The 20,539-nt window shown below is 46.0% G+C and overlaps 1 protein-coding gene across 1 annotated transcript; it reads right to left on the bottom strand.

The window, feature by feature from the left end:
- Positions 1-1,435: 1,435 nt before the first annotated feature.
- On the bottom strand, positions 1,436-20,229 carry LOC124014406. The gene is made up of 8 exons (XM_046329326.1): positions 20,152-20,229; positions 18,750-18,791; positions 18,144-18,464; positions 17,496-17,631; positions 16,973-17,079; positions 4,293-4,387; positions 3,975-4,083; positions 1,436-3,657 (listed from the first exon to the last, which is right to left on the bottom strand). Exons 1-8 carry the CDS (start codon positions 20,177-20,179, stop codon positions 3,626-3,628), a joined length of 870 nt encoding a protein of 289 aa, XP_046185282.1. The 5' UTR covers positions 20,180-20,229; the 3' UTR covers positions 1,436-3,625.
- Between the last annotated feature and the right edge of the window lie 310 nt (positions 20,230-20,539).

Here is a 20,539-nt window from a genome sequence, read left to right as displayed (position 1 = left end):
AAGAAAAACCCTGCTCCCGCCGGGGAGGTGGATGGACGCACGAGGCCTGTTTCCAGAGCGTCCTTGATGTAGGTATCCATAGCAGCTCGTTCGGGTGGAGATAGGGAAAAGATCCGACCCCTGGGAGGGCAAGTGCCCGGAAACAGTTCGATGGGGCAATCATAAGGTCTATGGGGTGGTAGCATGGTGGCCCTCTGTTTGCTAAATACCAGTTTGAGGTCATGGTAACACTCAGGAACTCGGGTCAGGTCGATGGATTCTAAAGAGTCGGGAGTAGAACTCGGGGAATTCGGGAAAATACAAGTAGCTTGGCACGTAGGACCCCACTGCTTGATAGTGCCCACAGACCAGTCGATGTGAGGGTTATGGCTGTGAAGCCAGGGGTATCCAAGGACGAGTCAGGACCACTGCTTGGGCCTTGAAACACTCGTTTGAATTCCTCAGCAAAGGCAGAGTAGCTGGCACAGCAGGAACTATGGGCATCCCACACAGCAGTAGCCCAGGCCAGGGCTTTTTCCGACAGCAGGGTGATGATATATGCGATCTTAGACCGGTCGGTAGGGAACGACGAGGGTTGCAGCTCGAAGGAGAGAGAACAGTGGGTGAGAAACCCTTTACAAGCACTTGGATCACCTGAGAACCGTTGGGGAGGTGGAAGACGAGGTTCAGCCAGAGGGTTAACTGCCATGTGTACGTGAATCTGAGGTACTGGGATGGGAACTGTTGCCGGGGTAAGTCGATCAGATATCTGCTTTATGGAAGTCAGCATCTCCGACAGAAGATGAGAATGTCTAGCCATTAAGGCCTCTTGCTGAACCAGGGCGGCTTCGTGGCGTTGGACAGTCTCCTGGTGGTGGGACAGCATGGCAACAAGGTCCTGGGAACTGGCTGCCTCTGGGTTCATTTTTGGCTCTGTGTTTCTGTCAGGACCCGGTTACGAACCCGGGTCTCCGGAGTGAGAAACAGTCACTTAACCAACTGAGCCACGAATAGTCGGCAGAACCCAGAAGATGAGGCAGACACAGCAGTACTTGAGACGGTGTATTTAATGAAGTAAAAAATTAAGTTCTTCAGGAAAACATGTAACTCCACAACCTCAAAAGGAATCCTACAAGAACAAAGGTAATCCTCCAAGACAAAAAAAGTAAATCCACAAGGTGGAAGGTAAAGCACAAAAGCCTCAAAAGATACTCAAAAAACAAACAAACAAGAACAAAAAACAGAATTCCACAAGAGAGTCCACCGGGATCAACAAGAGTTCTCAGAGTACTAGGGCTGGGTGCTAACATACAAACACAGAGCAAAGAACAGAGGAAAACAAAGGGTTTAAATACAATCAGGGGAAACAAGGCACAGGTGCAAATAATAATGGGGATCAAGGGAAAACAAAAGGTCAAAAGGCACAATGGGGGCATCTAGTGACCAAAAACCGGAACAACCCTGGCCAAATCCTGACATAATGCTTAAAAGGCCGCTAAAATTTTAAATATTGGTTATCGGTATAATTTCTTTTGGCAAGGAAAATATCGGTATCAGCCAAAGATATCATATTGGTGCATCACTAATATCTACTATTGTAATTTGGTTACACAACAACAAAGGGGCGGTAAAAGCTTAGCTATAGAATGTTGAAGGTGTTGCCAGGCTTGCACGAGGTAATGGAGTTCCACAGGGTTCCATTCTTGGACCGTTTTGTTCACAACAAACAACTTGTCAAAAACATTGTTGATTCAAAAGTACATTGATATTGTGTACAGGTGTTTTGTGAAATGCTTGCGGACGGAGGCTGGACAGTCTTTCAGAGGCGCTCTGTGGCAGAGGTTCTTTTCAACAGGAAGTGGGCCAAGTACGAATAAGGCTTTGGAAATCTACAGAGTAAGGAATGGTCCCTCTGAGCACCTCACATTCCACCAGCAACTGATACTGAAAACATTGAAATGCATTTGTTTGTAATGCTCGTGTTTACTTCTAAGTCAACCTATCATAGAGGGTTCCGCATGCTGCAGTGGATTTATGTTAAGTACATTTTTCACTTCTCAATTCAGTTCTCTTTGCTGTTGTTTCCTAGAGGACCACTGGCTGGGTCTGAGTAAGGTGTTTGCTCTAACCAAGGGGGGTTGGGGGCTGAGATCGACCATGCGGGTTGATCTGTGGACTTTGAAGGGGGCACTGCCTTCGCTGAGTACAGTGACTTCCGTCTGGGCACGGAGGAGGAGAGCTACAAGCTGAACGTTGGAGCCTACAGGGGCAATGCAGGTAACGGTGGTCATATTATGTACTTCAGTGTTATAGTTATTTCACATTTGGTGGCAGCAATGGGACCATTACACATCACATATGTCATATGATATGTATTCTGGGTTGATATTCTTAAATGGTGTCTTAAATGGTCCTTTGGCAGTCAATATAATCAAGAGTGAATTAGAACTGAAGTATTCTCTCTGCATCTCTCCCTGTCTCTTCTCTCTGCATCACTCCTTGACGCCATTCATGGGAAATATCCCGGCATTGACCAGAATGGCTTTGGCTTCAGCACAACCGACAAGGACAATGACGGCTGCTCACCCTGCATCTTTGGAGACATCTCCGAGAACACGTGCAGCTTCTCGGAGGGAGGAGGAGGGTGGTGGTACAGTTGCTGTGGCTCTGCCAGCCTGAACGGAGACTGGCACCCCACCGGCGAACACATCGGCTGGGCCTCCGGCCTCCACTGGGAGACCTGGAAAGGACCTGCCCCATACTCGGCCCGAGCGAGCTGCATGATGATCAAAGCTGTGTGGAAGAAGATTATTACAGCAAACTAACACGAAAACGAATCATGAAAAAACTATTTCGTAAACTGAAATAAAACAATTAACAAGGCAAGGTTTGACAAACAAAACTATACTGAAACTTATCTTTAACTTACTAAAATAACAACACTTGACCAGTTATGGTCTATAAGGTCAACATGGTCAGAGTCACCATGTTTTCGGTGAAGAGAAAATACCATGTGGAAGTTATTTGTTGCACTGCGACAATTATGCATATCTAATGTGAACAGTTTAAATAGTTTGACATAACTTAGTCTGGAATGTTGATATTGTATGCGTTTTCAAATATAATTATCTTTAGAACATTTGTTTAGCACACACTTAGCCCATACTCAATAAGGTTCAGACACCCTTGTTTTGCCCTGTAAACATACTTGAATTCACACATTCAAAGCTCTGTGTTTAAAGTGAAATAAAAAGTTGTACTTATTGCATATTAAATCAATCATTGTTTCTCATCATACAGTAAATAGGTTGTTGTTCTCCTCCCCTAGAAGCCTGGTTTGTAGCTTTGATTGAATCGGGATATTTAGCTTTGTTACACATTGCTACATTAATCCCGGGGCTCACTTGAAAAAGAGATCTCAAAGTGACTGATCATGGTTAAATAAAGCATGAAAAGAATGAAGGCTTCAACTTTGATGAACAGATTATGATCAACAAATCAGCATACCCTGTTGTGCCTACTACAACTCTTTGAACATGAGTTAACATTTCAGATAAAGCAGAACAATTAGAAGAAAGTCTTTGTCAACAATTTAATTTCTCTTTCAAATAAATGAAGTCCACTTTGTCCCCTGTAGGAGTCTCACTCAGCATTCCTGTGACTTCTTTACACACTGTCCTGAAGATGCACACACACACACACACACACACACACACACACACACACACACACACACACACACACACACACACACACACACACACACACACACACACACACACACACACACACACACACACACACACACACACACACACACACACACACACACACACACACACACACACACACACACACACACAAAGAGGTATTGTAACATGTATTGCTATTTATATTATGATGCATTATATTGAGGTATTAACCCAGAATAACAACCAAATGGACTAACAGACTTGGAACATTCAAGTGGTCATGTCTTGTGTCTTTTGACTTACGTTCTTTCTTTCTCTCCTCTTGCTCTTTCTTTTGGAAGACTTTTCCATCCGACTGCTCCTTCCATCGCACAGATGCACCTCCATCTGTCTGGGCGATCTCTGCCTGTATCTAAAAACAACATGGATGACAAATGCTGTATAAAGATGGGATCCACAGGAAATGATCTGATGGCCATTTACTCATTTGTATAAGTGTTGTCACATGTCTGAGAGGTATTCTTCCACTTCATTGATTAGGCTACAGTACAACGCTGTAAAAGAGCCATAGCAAATCTATAGCAAAGATCCAAAGTTACTCCCTGAAACCTCTCCTCCCACCTGTGTGAGAATTTGCTCTTTCACCAGAGGGTCATTGAGGTCAACTCCCAGAGGTACTTTCAGAAACATCTTCACCATGCTTACAGTTTTCTTTCCTGTGAAGAGACACATCTTGACATCAGGCTCTTATTCATTAGTGCACTTATTCATTAGTGCACATTAATGCACTCATCAGGCTCTTATTCATTAGTGCACTTATTCATTAGTGCACATTAATGCACTCATCAGGCTCTTATTCATCATCTGTTGCAAAAGGTTTTGCAACAGAAAACGAAAACAAACATTTCTTATAACCTTTGACAGTAACTGCCTCATGTCCCCTAATCTTTTCAATGGGATTGCCGATTATATCATAACATTTGTAAAAATGCAGTAATTTAAGATATATACGTACCAGTCAAAAGGTTGGACACACCTACTCATTTCTTTATATTTTTTTAAATTGTAGAATTATACTGAAGACATCAAAACTATGAAATAACACATATGGAATCATGTAGTAACCCAAAAAATATATTTTATATTTGAGATTCTTGAAAGTAGCCATCCTTTGCATTGATGACAGCTTTGCACACGCTTGGCATTCTCTCAACTAGTTTCATGAGGTAGTCACTTGGAATGCATTTTAATTAACATGTGTGCCTTATTAAAAGTACATTTGTGGAATATCTTAACCTTCTTAATGCGTTTGAGCCTATCAGTTGTGTTGTGACAAGGTAGGGGTGGTATACAGAAGATAGCCCTGTTTGGTCAAAGACCAAGTCCATTTTATTGCAAGAAATGCTCAAACAAGCAAAGAGAAACGAAAGTCCATCATTACTTAAAGACATGAAGATCAGTTAATCCGGAAAATGTCAAGAACTTTTAAAGTTTCTTCAAGTGGAGTCGCAAAAGTTGTCTCTATCTTCTTGCCGTTTGTGCTGTCGTCTGTGCCCAATAATGTTTGTACCATGTTTTGTGCTGCTACCATGTTGTGTTGCTACCATGTTGTGTTGTTACCATGCTGCGATGCATGTGTTGCTGCTTTGCTATGTTGTTGTCTTAGGTCTCTATTTATGAAGTGTTGTCTCTCTTGTTGTGATGTGTGTTTTGTCCTATATTTATATATTTTTTAAATATATATTTTTAATCCCAGCCCCCGTCCCTGCAGGAGGCCTTTTGCCTCCTTGTAGGCCGTCATTGTAAATAAGAATTTGTTCTTAACTGACTTGCCTAGTTAAATAAAGGTTCAATCAAATAAAATGTTTAAAAAAACATCAAGTGCTATGATGAAACTGGCTCTCATGAGGACCGCCACAGGAAAGGAAGACCAAGAGTTACCTCTGTTGCAGAGGATAAATTCATTAGAATAACTGCACCTCAGATTTCAGCCCAAATATATGCTTCACAGAGTTCAAGCAACAGACACATCTCAGCATCAACTGTTCAGAGGAGACTGCGTGAATCAGGCCTTCATGGTTGAATTGCTGCAAAGAAACCACTTGTAAAGGACACCAATAAGAAGAAGAGACTTGCTTGGGCCAAGAAATACGAGACTGGTAGAAATCTGTCCTTTGGTCTGATGAGTCCAAATTTTAGGTTTTTGGTTCCAACCGCCATATCTTTGTGAGACGCAGAATAGGTGAACGGATGATCTCTGCATGTGTGGTTCCCAACGTGAAGCATGGAGGAGGTGGTGTGAAGGTGTGGGGGTGTTTTACTGGTGACACTGTCTGTGATTTATTTAGAATTCAATGCACATTTAACCAGCATGGCTATAACAGCATTATGCAGCAATATGCCATCCCATCTGGTTTGCACTTAGTGGGACAACAATTTGTTTTTCAACAGGACAATGACCCAACACACCTCCAGGCTGTGTAAGGGTTATTTGACCAAGAAGGAGAGTGATGCATCAGATGACCTGGCCTCCACAATCACCTGACCTCAACTCAATTGAGATGGTTTTGGATTTTTTGGACTGCAGAGTGAAGGAAAAGCAGCCAACATGTGCTCAGCCTATGTGGGAACTCCTTCAAGACTGTTTGAAAACCATTCCAGGTCAAGCTAGTTGAGAGAATGCCAAGATTTGTCATGTTTTGTCTTATATTGTCTTGTCATTATGCTTTCCCTTCTGTTCGTTTCCCCCTGCTGGTCTTATTAGGTTCGTTCCCTTTTTCTCTCTCCCTCCCTCTCTCTCCTCTCTCTATCGTTCCGTTCCTGCTCCCAGCTGTTCCTATTCTCCTACTCAATCATCTAGTCTTTTCACACCTGTTCCCTATCTTGTCCTCTGATTAGAGTCCCTATTTCTCCCCTTGTTTTCCGTTTCTGTCCTGTCGGATCCTTGTATGAAGTTCGCCGTGCTGTGTCTTTGTCTCGCCCTGTCGTGTCTTGTTTCCCTCAGATGCTGCGTGTGAGCAGGTGTCTGAGTCTGCTACGGTCGGTGCCTTCCCAAGGCAACCTACAGTTAATGGTCGAGTCTCCAGTCTGTCCTCGTCACTACGAGTGGAATTAAGTTTTTTATGTTTTGTTTTCTGCTCTGATTGTCCAGGAGTATTGCTTATATCCTTTACTGGAATAAAGACTCTGTTTTCACCAAGTCGCTTTTGGGTCCTCATTCACCTGCATAACAGAAGGATCCGACCAAGAATGGACCCAGCGACTACTGATTCTCGTAACACTGCCGTCGAGATCCAGGGAGCCATGCTCGGCAAACACGAGCAGGAATTGTCTGCTGCTCGTCATGCCGTTGAGAACCTGGCCGCTCAGGTTTCCGACCTCTCTGGACAGTTCCAGAGTCTTCGTCTCGTGCCACCTGCTACTTCCTGGTCTGCCGAGTCTCCGGAACCTAGGGTTAATAACCCACCTTGTTACTCCGGGCAGCCCACTGAGTGCCGCTCCTTTCTCACCCAGTGTGATATTGTGTTCTCTCTCCAACCCAACACATACTCTAGAGAGAGAGCTCGGGTTGCTTACGTCATATCACTCCTTACTGGCCGGGCTCGAGAGTGGGGCACAGCTATCTGGGAGGCAAGGGCTGATTGTTCTAACAATTACCTGAACTTTAAAGAGGAGATGATTCGGGTTTTTGATCGTTCAGTTTTTGGTAGGGAGGCTTCTAGGGCCCTGGCTTCCCTATGTCAAGGTGATCGATCCATAACGGATTACTCTATAGAGTTTCGCACTCTTGCTGCCTCTAGTGACTGGAACGAGCCGGCGCTGCTCGCTCGTTTTCTGGAGGGACTCCACGCAGAGGTTAAAGATGAGATTCTCTCCCGGGAGGTTCCTTCCAGTGTGGACTCTTTGATTGCACTCGCCATCCGCATAGAACGACGGGTAGATCTTCGTCACCAAGCTCGTGGAAGAGAGCTCGCGTTAACGGTGTTTCCCCTCTCCGCATCGCAACCATCTCCCTCCTCCGGCTCAGAGACTGAGCCCATGCAGCTGGGAGGTATTCACATCTCGACTAAGGAGAGGGAACGGAGGATCACCAACCGCCTGTGCCTCTATTGCGGACTTGCTGGACATTTTGTCAATTCATGTCCAGTAAAAGCCAGAGCTCATCAGTAAGCAGAGGGCTACTGGTGAGCGCTACTACTCAGGTCTCTCCATCAAGATCCTGTACTACTATGTCGGTCCATCTACGCTGGACCGGTTCGGGTGCTACATGCAGTGCCTTGATAGACTCTGGGGCTGAGGGTTGTTTTATGGACGAAGCATGGGCTCGGAAACATGACATTCCTCTCAGACAGTTAGGGAAGCCTACGCCCATGTTCGCCTTAGATGGTAGTCATCTCCCCAGTATCAGATATGAGACACTACCTTTAACCCTCACAGTATCTGGTAACCACAGTGAGACTATTTCCTTTTTGATTTTTCGTTCACCTTTTACACCTGTTGTTTTGGGTCATCCCTGGCTAGTATGTCATAATCCTTCTATTAATTGGTCTAGTAATTCTATCCTATCCTGGAACGTTTCTTGTCATGTGAAGTGTTTAATGTCTGCTATCCGTCCTGTTTCTTCTGTCCCCTCTTCTCAGGAGGAACCTGGTGATTTGACAGGAGTGCCGGAGGAATATCATGATCTGCGCACGGTCTTCAGTCGGTCCAGAGCCAACTCCCTTCCTCCTCACCGGTCGTATGATTGTAGTATTGATCTCCTTCCGGGGACCACTCCTCCTCGGGGTAGACTATACTCTCTGTCGGCTCCCGAACGTAAGGCTCTCGAGGATTATTTGTCTGTGTCTCTTGACGCCGGCACCGTAGTGCCTTCTTCCTCCCCTGCCGGGGCGGGGTTTTTTTGTTAAGAAGAAGGACGGTACTCTGCGCCCCTGCGTGGATTATCGAGGGCTGAATGACATAACGGTTAAGAATCGTTATCCGCTTCCCCTTATGTCATCAGCCTTCGAGATTCTGCAGGGAGCCAGGTTCTTTACTAAGTTGGACCTTCGTAACGCTTACCATCTCGTGCGCATCAGAGAGGGGGACGAGTGGAAAACGGCGTTTAACACTCCGTTAGGGCATTTTGAGTACCGGGTTCTGCCGTTTGGTCTCGCTAATGCTCCAGCTGTTTTTCAGGCATTAGTTAATGATGTACTGAGAGACATGCTGAACATCTTTGTTTTTGTCTACCTTGACGATATCCTGATTTTTTCACCGTCACTCGAGATTCATGTTCAGCACGTTCGACGTGTACTCCAGCGCCTTTTAGAGAATTGTCTCTACGTGAAGGCTGAGAAGTGCTCCTTTCATGTCTCCTCCGTCACTTTTCTCGGTTCTGTTATTTCCGCTGAAGGCATTCAGATGGATCCCGCTAAGGTCCAGGCTGTCAGTGATTGGCCCGTTCCAAGGTCACGTGTCGAGTTGCAGCGCTTTCTAGGTTTCGCTAATTTCTATCGGCGTTTCATTCGTAATTTCGGTCAAGTTGCTGCCCCTCTCACAGCTCTTACTTCTGTCAAGACGTGCTTTAAGTGGTCCGGTTCCGCCCAGGGAGCTTTTGATCTCCTCAAGAAACGTTTTACGTCCGCTCCTATCCTCGTTACTCCTGACGTCACTAAACAATTCATTGTCGAGGTTGACGCTTCAGAGGTGGGTGTGGGAGCCATTCTATCCCAGCGCTTCCAGTCTGACGATAAGGTTCATCCTTGCGCTTATTTTTCTCATCGCCTGTCGCCATCGGAACGCAACTATGATGTGGGTAATCGCGAACTGCTCGCCATCCGCTTAGCCCTAGGCGAATGGCGACAGTGGTTGGAGGGGGCGACCGTTCCTTTTGTCGTTTGGACTGACCATAAGAACCTTGAGTACATCCGTTCTGCCAAACGACTTAATGCACGTCAAGCTCGTTGGGCGTTGTTTTTCGCTCGTTTCGAGTTTGTGATTTCTTACCGTCCGGGTAATAAGAACACCAAGCCTGATGCCTTATCCCGTCTCGTTAGTTCTTCTGTGGCTTCTACTGATCCCGAGGGGATTCTTCCTTATGGGCGTGTTGTCGGGTTGACAGTCTGGGGAATTGAAAGACAGGTTAAGCAAGCACTCACTCACACTGCGTCGCCGCGCGCTTGTCCTAGTAACCTTCTTTTCGTTCCTGTTTCTACTCGTCTGGCTGTTCTTCAGTGGGCTCACTCTGCCAAGTTAGCTGGTCATCCCGGCGTTCGAGGTACTCTTGCTTCTATTCGCCAGCGCTTTTGGTGGCCTACTCAGGAGCGTGACACGCGCCGTTTCGTGGCTGCTTGTTCGGACTGCGCGCAGACTAAGTCAGGTAACTCTCCTCCTGCCGGTCGTCTCAGACCGCTTCCCATTCCTTCTCGACCATGGTCTCACATCGCCTTAGACTTCATTACCGGTCTGCCTTTGTCTGCGGGGAAGACTGTGATTCTTACGGTTGTCGATAGGTTCTCTAAGGCGGCACATTTCATTCCCTCGCTAAGCTTCCTTCCGCTAAGGAGACGGCACAAATCATCATCGAGAATGTGTTCAGAATTCATGGCCTCCCGTTAGACGCCGTTTCAGACAGAGGTCCGCAATTCACGTCACAGTTTTGGAGGGAGTTCTGTCGTTTGATTGGTGCGTCCGTCAGTCTCTCTTCCGGGTTTCATCCCCAGTCTAACGGTCAAGCAGAAAGGGCCAATCAGACGATTGGTCGCATACTACGCAGCCTTTCTTTTAGAAACCCTGCGTCTTGGGCAGAACAGCTCCCCTGGGCAGAATACGCTCACAACTCGCTTCCTTCGTCTGCTACCGGGTTATCTCCGTTTCAGAGTAGTCTGGGTTACCAGCCTCCTCTGTTCTCGTCCCAGCTTGCCGAGTCCAGCGTTCCCTCTGCTCAGGCGTTTGTCCAACGTTGTGAGCGCACCTGGAGGAGGGTGAGGTCTGCACTTTGCCGTTACAGGGCACAGACTGTGAGAGCCGCCAATAAACGTAGGATTAAGAGTCCTAGGTATTGTTGCGGCCAGAGAGTGTGGCTTTCCACTCGTAACCTTCCCCTTACGACAGCTTCTCGTAAGTTGACTCCGCGGTTCATTGGTCCGTTCCGTGTCTCCCAGGTCGTCAATCCTGTCGCTGTGCGACTGCTTCTTCCGCGACATCTTCGTCGCGTCCATCCTGTCTTCCATGTCTCCTGTGTTAAGCCTTTTCTTCGCACCCCCGTTCGTCTCCCCCCCCCCCCCCCGTCCTTGTCGAGGGCGCACCTATTTACAAGGTACGTAGGATCATGGACATGCGTTCTCGGGGACGGGGTCACCAATACTTAGTGGATTGGGAGGGTTACGGTCCTGAGGAGAGGAGTTGGGTTCCATCTCGGGACGTGCTGGACCGTTCGCTGATTGATGATTTCCTCCGTTGCCGCCAGGATTCCTCCTCGAGTGCGCCAGGAGGCGCTCGGTGAGTGGGGGGGTACTGTCATGTTTTGTCTTATATTGTCTTGTCATTATGCTTTCCCTTCTGTTCGTTTCCCCCTGCTGGTCTTATTAGGTTCGTTCCCTTTTTCTCTCTCCCTCCCTCTCTCTCCTCTCTCTATCGTTCCGTTCCTGCTCCCAGCTGTTCCTATTCTCCTACTCAATCATCTAGTCTTTTCACACCTGTTCCCTATCTTGTCCTCTGATTAGAGTCCCTATTTCTCCCCTTGTTTTCCGTTTCTGTCCTGTCGGATCCTTGTATGAAGTTCGCCGTGCTGTGTCTTTGTCTCGCCCTGTCGTGTCTTGTTTCCCTCAGATGCTGCGTGTGAGCAGGTGTCTGAGTCTGCTACGGTCGGTGCCTTCCCAAGGCAACCTACAGTTAATGGTCGAGTCTCCAGTCTGTCCTCGTCACTACGAGTGGAATTAAGTTTTTTATGTTTTGTTTTCTGCTCTGATTGTCCAGGAGTATTGCTTATATCCTTTACTGGAATAAAGACTCTGTTTTCACCAAGTCGCTTTTGGGTCCTCATTCACCTGCATAACAGAAGGATCCGACCAAGAATGGACCCAGCGACTACTGATTCTCGTAACACTGCCGTCGAGATCCAGGGAGCCATGCTCGGCAAACACGAGCAGGAATTGTCTGCTGCTCGTCATGCCGTTGAGAACCTGGCCGCTCAGGTTTCCGACCTCTCTGGACAGTTCCAGAGTCTTCGTCTCGTGCCACCTGCTACTTCCTGGTCTGCCGAGTCTCCGGAACCTAGGGTTAATAACCCACCTTGTTACTCCGGGCAGCCCACTGAGTGCCGCTCCTTTCTCACCCAGTGTGATATTGTGTTCTCTCTCCAACCCAACACATACTCTAGAGAGAGAGCTCGGGTTGCTTACGTCATATCACTCCTTACTGGCCGGGCTCGAGAGTGGGGCACAGCTATCTGGGAGGCAAGGGCTGATTGTTCTAACAATTACCTGAACTTTAAAGAGGAGATGATTCGGGTTTTTGATCGTTCAGTTTTTGGTAGGGAGGCTTCTAGGGCCCTGGCTTCCCTATGTCAAGGTGATCGATCCATAACGGATTACTCTATAGAGTTTCGCACTCTTGCTGCCTCTAGTGACTGGAACGAGCCGGCGCTGCTCGCTCGTTTTCTGGAGGGACTCCACGCAGAGGTTAAAGATGAGATTCTCTCCCCGAGGTTCCTTCCAGTGTGGACTCTTTGATTGCACTCGCCATCCGCATAGAACGACGGGTAGATCTTCGTCACCAAGCTCGTGGAAGAGAGCTCGCGTTAACGGTGTTTCCCCTCTCCGCATCGCAACCATCTCCCTCCTCCGGCTCAGAGACTGAGCCCATGCAGCTGGGAGGTATTCACATCTCGACTAAGGAGAGGGAACGGAGGATCACCAACCGCCTGTGCCTCTATTGCGGACTTGCTGGACATTTTGTCAATTCATGTCCAGTAAAGCCAGAGCTCATCAGTAAGCAGAGGGCTACTGGTGAGCGCTACTACTCAGGTCTCTCCATCAAGATCCTGTACTACTATGTCGGTCCATCTACGCTGGACCGGTTCGGGTGCTACATGCAGTGCCTTGATAGACTCTGGGGCTGAGGGTTGTTTTATGGACGAAGCATGGGCTCGGAAACATGACATTCCTCTCAGACAGTTAGGGAAGCCTACGCCCATGTTCGCCTTAGATGGTAGTCATCTCCCCAGTATCAGATATGAGACACTACCTTTAACCCTCACAGTATCTGGTAACCACAGTGAGACTATTTCCTTTTTGATTTTTCGTTCACCTTTTACACCTGTTGTTTTGGGTCATCCCTGGCTAGTATGTCATAATCCTTCTATTAATTGGTCTAGTAATTCTATCCTATCCTGGAACGTTTCTTGTCATGTGAAGTGTTTAATGTCTGCTATCCGTCCTGTTTCTTCTGTCCCCTCTTCTCAGGAGGAACCTGGTGATTTGACAGGAGTGCCGGAGGAATATCATGATCTGCGCACGGTCTTCAGTCGGTCCAGAGCCAACTCCCTTCCTCCTCACCGGTCGTATGATTGTAGTATTGATCTCCTTCCGGGGACCACTCCTCCTCGGGGTAGACTATACTCTCTGTCGGCTCCCGAACGTAAGGCTCTCGAGGATTATTTGTCTGTGTCTCTTGACGCCGGCACCGTAGTGCCTTCTTCCTCCCCTGCCGGGGCGGGGTTTTTTTTTGTTAAGAAGAAGGACGGTACTCTGCGCCCCTGCGTGGATTATCGAGGGCTGAATGACATAACGGTTAAGAATCGTTATCCGCTTCCCCTTATGTCATCAGCCTTCGAGATTCTGCAGGGAGCCAGGTTCTTTACTAAGTTGGACCTTCGTAACGCTTACCATCTCGTGCGCATCAGAGAGGGGGACGAGTGGAAAACGGCGTTTAACACTCCGTTAGGGCATTTTGAGTACCGGGTTCTGCCGTTTGGTCTCGCTAATGCTCCAGCTGTTTTTCAGGCATTAGTTAATGATGTACTGAGAGACATGCTGAACATCTTTGTTTTTGTCTACCTTGACGATATCCTGATTTTTTCACCGTCACTCGAGATTCATGTTCAGCACGTTCGACGTGTACTCCAGCGCCTTTTAGAGAATTGTCTCTACGTGAAGGCTGAGAAGTGCTCCTTTCATGTCTCCTCCGTCACTTTTCTCGGTTCTGTTATTTCCGCTGAAGGCATTCAGATGGATCCCGCTAAGGTCCAGGCTGTCAGTGATTGGCCCGTTCCAAGGTCACGTGTCGAGTTGCAGCGCTTTCTAGGTTTCGCTAATTTCTATCGGCGTTTCATTCGTAATTTCGGTCAAGTTGCTGCCCCTCTCACAGCTCTTACTTCTGTCAAGACGTGCTTTAAGTGGTCCGGTTCCGCCCAGGGAGCTTTTGATCTCCTCAAGAAACGTTTTACGTCCGCTCCTATCCTCGTTACTCCTGACGTCACTAAACAATTCATTGTCGAGGTTGACGCTTCAGAGGTGGGTGTGGGAGCCATTCTATCCCAGCGCTTCCAGTCTGACGATAAGGTTCATCCTTGCGCTTATTTTTCTCATCGCCTGTCGCCATCGGAACGCAACTATGATGTGGGTAACCGCGAACTGCTCGCCATCCGCTTAGCCCTAGGCGAATGGCGACAGTGGTTGGAGGGGGCGACCGTTCCTTTTGTCGTTTGGACTGACCATAAGAACCTTGAGTACATCCGTTCTGCCAAACGACTTAATGCACGTCAAGCTCGTTGGGCGTTGTTTTTCGCTCGTTTCGAGTTTGTGATTTCTTACCGTCCGGGTAATAAGAACACCAAGCCTGATGCCTTATCCCGTCTCGTTAGTTCTTCTGTGGCTTCTACTGATCCCGAGGGGATTCTTCCTTATGGGCGTGTTGTCGGGTTGACAGTCTGGGGAATTGAAAGACAGGTTAAGCAAGCACTCACTCACACTGCGTCGCCGCGCTTGTCCTAGTAACCTTCTTTTTCGTTCCTGTTTCTACTCGTCTGGCTGTTCTTCAGTGGGCTCACTCTGCCAAGTTAGCTGGTCATCCCGGCGTTCGAGGTACTCTTGCTTCTATTCGCCAGCGCTTTTGGTGGCCTACTCAGGAGCGTGACACGCGCCGTTTCGTGGCTGCTTGTTCGGACTGCGCGCAGACTAAGTCAGGTAACTCTCCTCCTGCCGGTCGTCTCAGACCGCTTCCCATTCCTTCTCGACCATGGTCTCACATCGCCTTAGACTTCATTACCGGTCTGCCTTTGTCTGCGGGGAAGACTGTGATTCTTACGGTTGTCGATAGGTTCTCTAAGGCGGCACATTTCATTCCCTCGCTAAGCTTCCTTCCGCTAAGGAGACGGCACAAATCATCATCGAGAATGTGTTCAGAATTCATGGCCTCCCGTTAGACGCCGTTTCAGACAGAGGTCCGCAATTCACGTCACAGTTTTGGAGGGAGTTCTGTCGTTTGATTGGTGCGTCCGTCAGTCTCTCTTCCGGGTTTCATCCCCAGTCTAACGGTCAAGCAGAAAGGGCCAATCAGACGATTGGTCGCATACTACGCAGCCTTTCTTTTAGAAACCCTGCGTCTTGGGCAGAACAGCTCCCCTGGGCAGAATACGCTCACAACTCGCTTCCTTCGTCTGCTACCGGGTTATCTCCGTTTCAGAGTAGTCTGGGTTACCAGCCTCCTCTGTTCTCGTCCCAGCTTGCCGAGTCCAGCGTTCCCTCTGCTCAGGCGTTTGTCCAACGTTGTGAGCGCACCTGGAGGAGGGTGAGGTCTGCACTTTGCCGTTACAGGGCACAGACTGTGAGAGCCGCCAATAAACGTAGGATTAAGAGTCCTAGGTATTGTTGCGGCCAGAGAGTGTGGCTTTCCACTCGTAACCTTCCCCTTACGACAGCTTCTCGTAAGTTGACTCCGCGGTTCATTGGTCCGTTCCGTGTCTCCCAGGTCGTCAATCCTGTCGCTGTGCGACTGCTTCTTCCGCGACATCTTCGTCGCGTCCATCCTGTCTTCCATGTCTCCTGTGTTAAGCCTTTTCTTCGCACCCCGTTCGTCTCCCCCCCGTCCTTGTCGAGGGCGCACCTATTTACAAGGTACGTAGGATCATGGACATGCGTTCTCGGGGACGGGGTCACCAATACTTAGTGGATTGGGAGGGTTACGGTCCTGAGGAGAGGAGTTGGGTTCCATCTCGGGACGTGCTGGACCGTTCGCTGATTGATGATTTCCTCCGTTGCCGCCAGGATTCCTCCTCGAGTGCGCCAGGAGGCGCTCGGTGAGTGGGGGGGTACTGTCATGTTTTGTCTTATATTGTCTTGTCATTATGCTTTCCTTCTGTTCGTTTCCCCCTGCTGGTCTTATTAGGTTCGTTCCCTTTTTCTCTCTCCCTCCCTCTCTCTCCTCTCTCTATCGTTCCGTTCCTGCTCCCAGCTGTTCCTATTCTCCTACTCAATCATCTAGTCTTTTCACACCTGTTCCCTATCTTGTCCTCTGATTAGAGTCCCTATTTCTCCCCTTGTTTTCCGTTTCTGTCCTGTCGGATCCTTGTATGAAGTTCGCCGTGCTGTGTCTTTGTCTCGCCCTGTCGTGTCTTGTTTCCCTCAGATGCTGCGTGTGAGCAGGTGTCTGAGTCTGCTACGGTCGGTGCCTTCCCGAGGCAACCTACAGTTAATGGTCGAGTCTCCAGTCTGTCCTCGTCACTACGAGTGGAATTAAGATTTTTATGTTTTGTTTTCTGCTCTGATTGTCCAGGAGTATTGCTTATATCCTTTACTGGAATAAAGACTCTGTTTTCGCCAAGTCGCTTTTGGGTCCTCATTCACCTGCATAACAAGATTGTGCAAAGCTGTCATCAAGGCAAAGGGTGGCTACTTTGAAGAATCTAACATATAAAATATATTTAGATTTGTTTAACCAAACACTTTTTTGGTTACTACATGAGTACAAATGTGTTATTTTATAGTTTTCATGTCTTCACTATTATTATACAATGTAGAAAATAGTGCAAATAAAGAAAAGCCCCTGAATGAGTAGGTGTGTCCAAATGTTTGAGTGGTACTGTATATATAATTATATTTGTGTTGGCGAATGGCCCTGAACGACAAGGCTACTTCCTCGGAAACAATGCATCACTTGCATAGCGTATTGGACAAATTCAGACAGCTCTGGTTTGGCCCGTTTGCTTCCTTTTCTAATTCTAGTGAATACTACCCATGATAGTGGTCCAAAAGAGAAGGAACAGCTGCGGAATGTGTCTTTATAACGATCTTCAGATAAAAACAGGTGGAGGTGCTTACCTTTTTCCTTGCAGTCTTTAAGGGTGTAGCCTGAAACTCTGTCTTCTAAGTGTATCACATTCATTGCCCTGCCACCAGCTGAGCCCTTCAGATAGCACTCCTGTCGACTTTGTGAGAAGATCAACATTTAGTGATGTTGATATCTGTTGCATATGAAAGTCTGTGTAATTGCTAACTCAGTCATGTGGTAAATTCGCTGTTGAAGTTATGAAGCTATGCGCAGCTGGAGATTCCTTTTCAATGTTTACGAACTACTATGATCAGTGTTACTGGTAGCAGCATAAAATGACATACAGAATTATTAGAATGCACAATGAGATTCTAACAACAGAATCATCCATATTGGTAAAGAAAAGCTTTAATTATAGAAACAGATCAAATATGGTAAAATATTGTATAAAACAATACATTTGTAAACATATTGTAATTTGATAGGATATCTGTGGGTACCAGTGACCGTTATAAAAACTAAACTAACAGCTGTACCATTGGAATGTTGTATATTTCAATTGAACATGTCTACCTGTGAATATATGTGAAATACTGACAGGCATCAAGTTGGGTGCAGCTCTGTTGACATTGGTTTGCATTTGGGCTTGCAAAGTGCTTAATGTCATTATAAATGAAACAAACATCTTCCAGGAGCTCCCTCACACAACCTGTGTGACAAAGACAAAATAAAACAGTTCAGGCAAGTCAGCCAGGTCGCATGCCTCAGACTGCGCTATTGGACGTCTGACCAAGGTGGTTATACGTCGGGAGGCAGTATGACAGTTCGTCCACCAGAGGGCTGCTGAGCAGGTGTTATCACGTGATCAGGTCTAATGGTCGTGTAACTTCTCCCTTAATTAACAATAGCCCCGACCCTGACCAAGTTGAGTCCTTGCCTAAACATAACCAAATCTGGGTTATTGCTTCATTGAAGTCATTATTGTGATGAGCTATTGTCATTATTTTGACCAGGCAAGTCAATTCTAGTGATTATTCGACATTCCAAAATCTGACATTTGCTGCTGTTGGACAAAAGTCTAGTATCGCAGTGAATTGATAGTAAATATACTGTTTGTTACAACGATCAGTGACACAAGCAACAATAAAGGCAAACACATACTTAGAAAGGGAGTACTTTCCATGGGCCAGGATTTAAGGACATTGACTTAAAACCACTTGCCATTAACTATTTTCAGATGGTAGGTCATTGAGTTTGGTGATGCACTGGTCATGCAGCAGTAGGTCCCATCGTCTGCTGGCTTCACATTTGAAAGGGTGAGGTCTAGCTCTCCAATGCTCAGGTCTCCTCTGAGACTATATTTGTCAGGGTGTGTCGGGCCAAAAATGTCAGGTCCTGATACCTCCACTATTGGTTCAACGCACCAAAACCCATTACATGTTCTGCTCCAGCAAGCATTACTCATGCTAGGGTTTTTGCAGAGCAAAGTCACAGAGGATCCATCCCGTACTAGAACAGCTGTGTTGGACACTGCGGATAAATCTGTGGGAAGAGCATCCACAGAGCAATTCAAACCATAAGACCACCAAACATTCACAAATCACTATACAGATGAAGGATCTTAATTTCACCCATATTGTCACAGCAAAAATAATCTTGCAGCAACAGGATTTGAACATTTAGTCCCATAATGTTGCTTGAACGGTGGTTATATGCTTTTAGCTACGTGAAAAGTGCAATACTGTTAATATAATCATGTGTTATTGCGGGTTTTCAGTGAATCTCTGTATTTCCTGCGATGCAGCAAGATTCTTAGACTTAACTTACCCAGCAGAAGAGTAGTGAACAGCATGAACTGAAACATGCTGGCTGTGAGTGAGGAAGTAGGACAAGTCAGTTCAGCATCGTGAACAAGAAACCAGGGGAATTTGGTAGAAACAATGAGTCAGTCATGTGAAATGCTAAACATTCTGATAAAAGTCCATATATCCTAGGTCATAAAGACAGATAAACTATAAAACAGGCATGGCATACGTAACTGTACAGCTTATAACTGGACATTAATGTCCTTATAACACATTGTAAAGTGCAGTAAATGTAACTCACAGGGAAAGATAACACAACTATTAAAGCTCATTTTGGTTATCTTGTCCTATTGATGACATTAAATGCAAAAATCGGGATTTGCATAGCTGCACCATAGCTGCATTACAAGCTTCTTGTTAGATGGTTGAATAAGCAAACGTGTCAATGCACCTTATTTGTTTCACAAACCAACAATGGGGTTTCATGGTTTATCTGTAATGGAAGTAACTCAACTCAAAACAAAAATAGGCTATACAAACTTTTGCTATCACTAGCTAACAATCAATGGTAGTGAAAGGAAAGTCGCTCTGGATAAGAGCGTCTGCTAAATGACTTAAATGTAAATGTAAAGGATAAACCGGATTCATTTCTTTTAACCTTTTACTGCAGTGGCTAAATCAGGGTCACACAAAGTGATTATTGGTAGTCTAACAAATTTACTTTGAAACAATAGTATACATCTCACACATGGTTATGGGCTTAAAAAGGAGACACCTGTACCATGTCAGATATAGAGGTGAAATGTATTCAATTTTGAGTTTGCATCTCAATATTACACTTCATATATATCACAGAAGACTGAAATATAGCAAAACTGTTAGAAACACCAGTTTTTCTTTGGGTATTTCGAAATAATCTTTATAAAATTATGAAAAATATGAATAACATTCCACCCATGAGGCCAAAGAGTGCACTTTTGGTCATTGACTTCAGGAAAGGGCTACATGGCTAAATCACTCCAAGTAAACTTAAACCAAATAATGAGTTTATTTCAGTTAATTTGTCAATTACATTTTTTTTATTGCACTTTTATCCCTATCACTCCCACTGATTTTTAGCTAGCGGTGGCTACAGTTGGCTGCGTGTAGTTGCTGTTTCACAAAAACTGAACAAAGGATTATAGTTTCTCTTGCACATAGACTACTTTGTAGTATATATAAAATCCTGAACTTCCCCTTGAAAATCAGCCAAAAAACATTAACAATGAAACAAAATTTCAAGGTGCAATCCATGAACTGTATTTACAAATATGCATATACAGTACATTGCGAAATTAATATAAAATGGAAAAATACTTCAAGCTGCATTCTAAAGTCCAGTCTAAAACAATAAGAGTATTTAAAATATATAATACCACACTTACCCTGTAAGCTCAACCTCCAACGCTCCATTTGGCCCCCCTATAGAGGCAGACAGGTATGAACAGGTGGCTGTCTACAGTGAGAGGGTGTGTTTATTAGTGCTCAATCGTCCCTTTCTTATATGCTGCTGATCAGCACAAAACACACCCACCACCCGCAAAGCCCATACTTAGATATGTTGCTCGACCACATCCTTGTTTGTTTTTACACCCACTTATAGGAAGATGGACAAAGAATGCAGTTTAATTATTAATGAACATATTGAAATATGCACCACACAGAGACATTGATAAAGATGTGTGTGTATTAGTGTATTATTCACAGTAGGCATCGACTGGCGCAGTACGTCCATGGAGGTTGAGTGTTTAGTTGATCTTTAAGACAGTAACT

The sequence above is a fragment of the Oncorhynchus gorbuscha genome, linkage group LG25 (assembly GCF_021184085.1).
Source record: "Oncorhynchus gorbuscha isolate QuinsamMale2020 ecotype Even-year linkage group LG25, OgorEven_v1.0, whole genome shotgun sequence".
NCBI lineage: Eukaryota > Metazoa > Chordata > Actinopteri > Salmoniformes > Salmonidae > Oncorhynchus > Oncorhynchus gorbuscha.
Note: the sequence above shows the minus strand (reverse complement) of the source record. Positions and strands in the feature narration are given on the sequence as shown.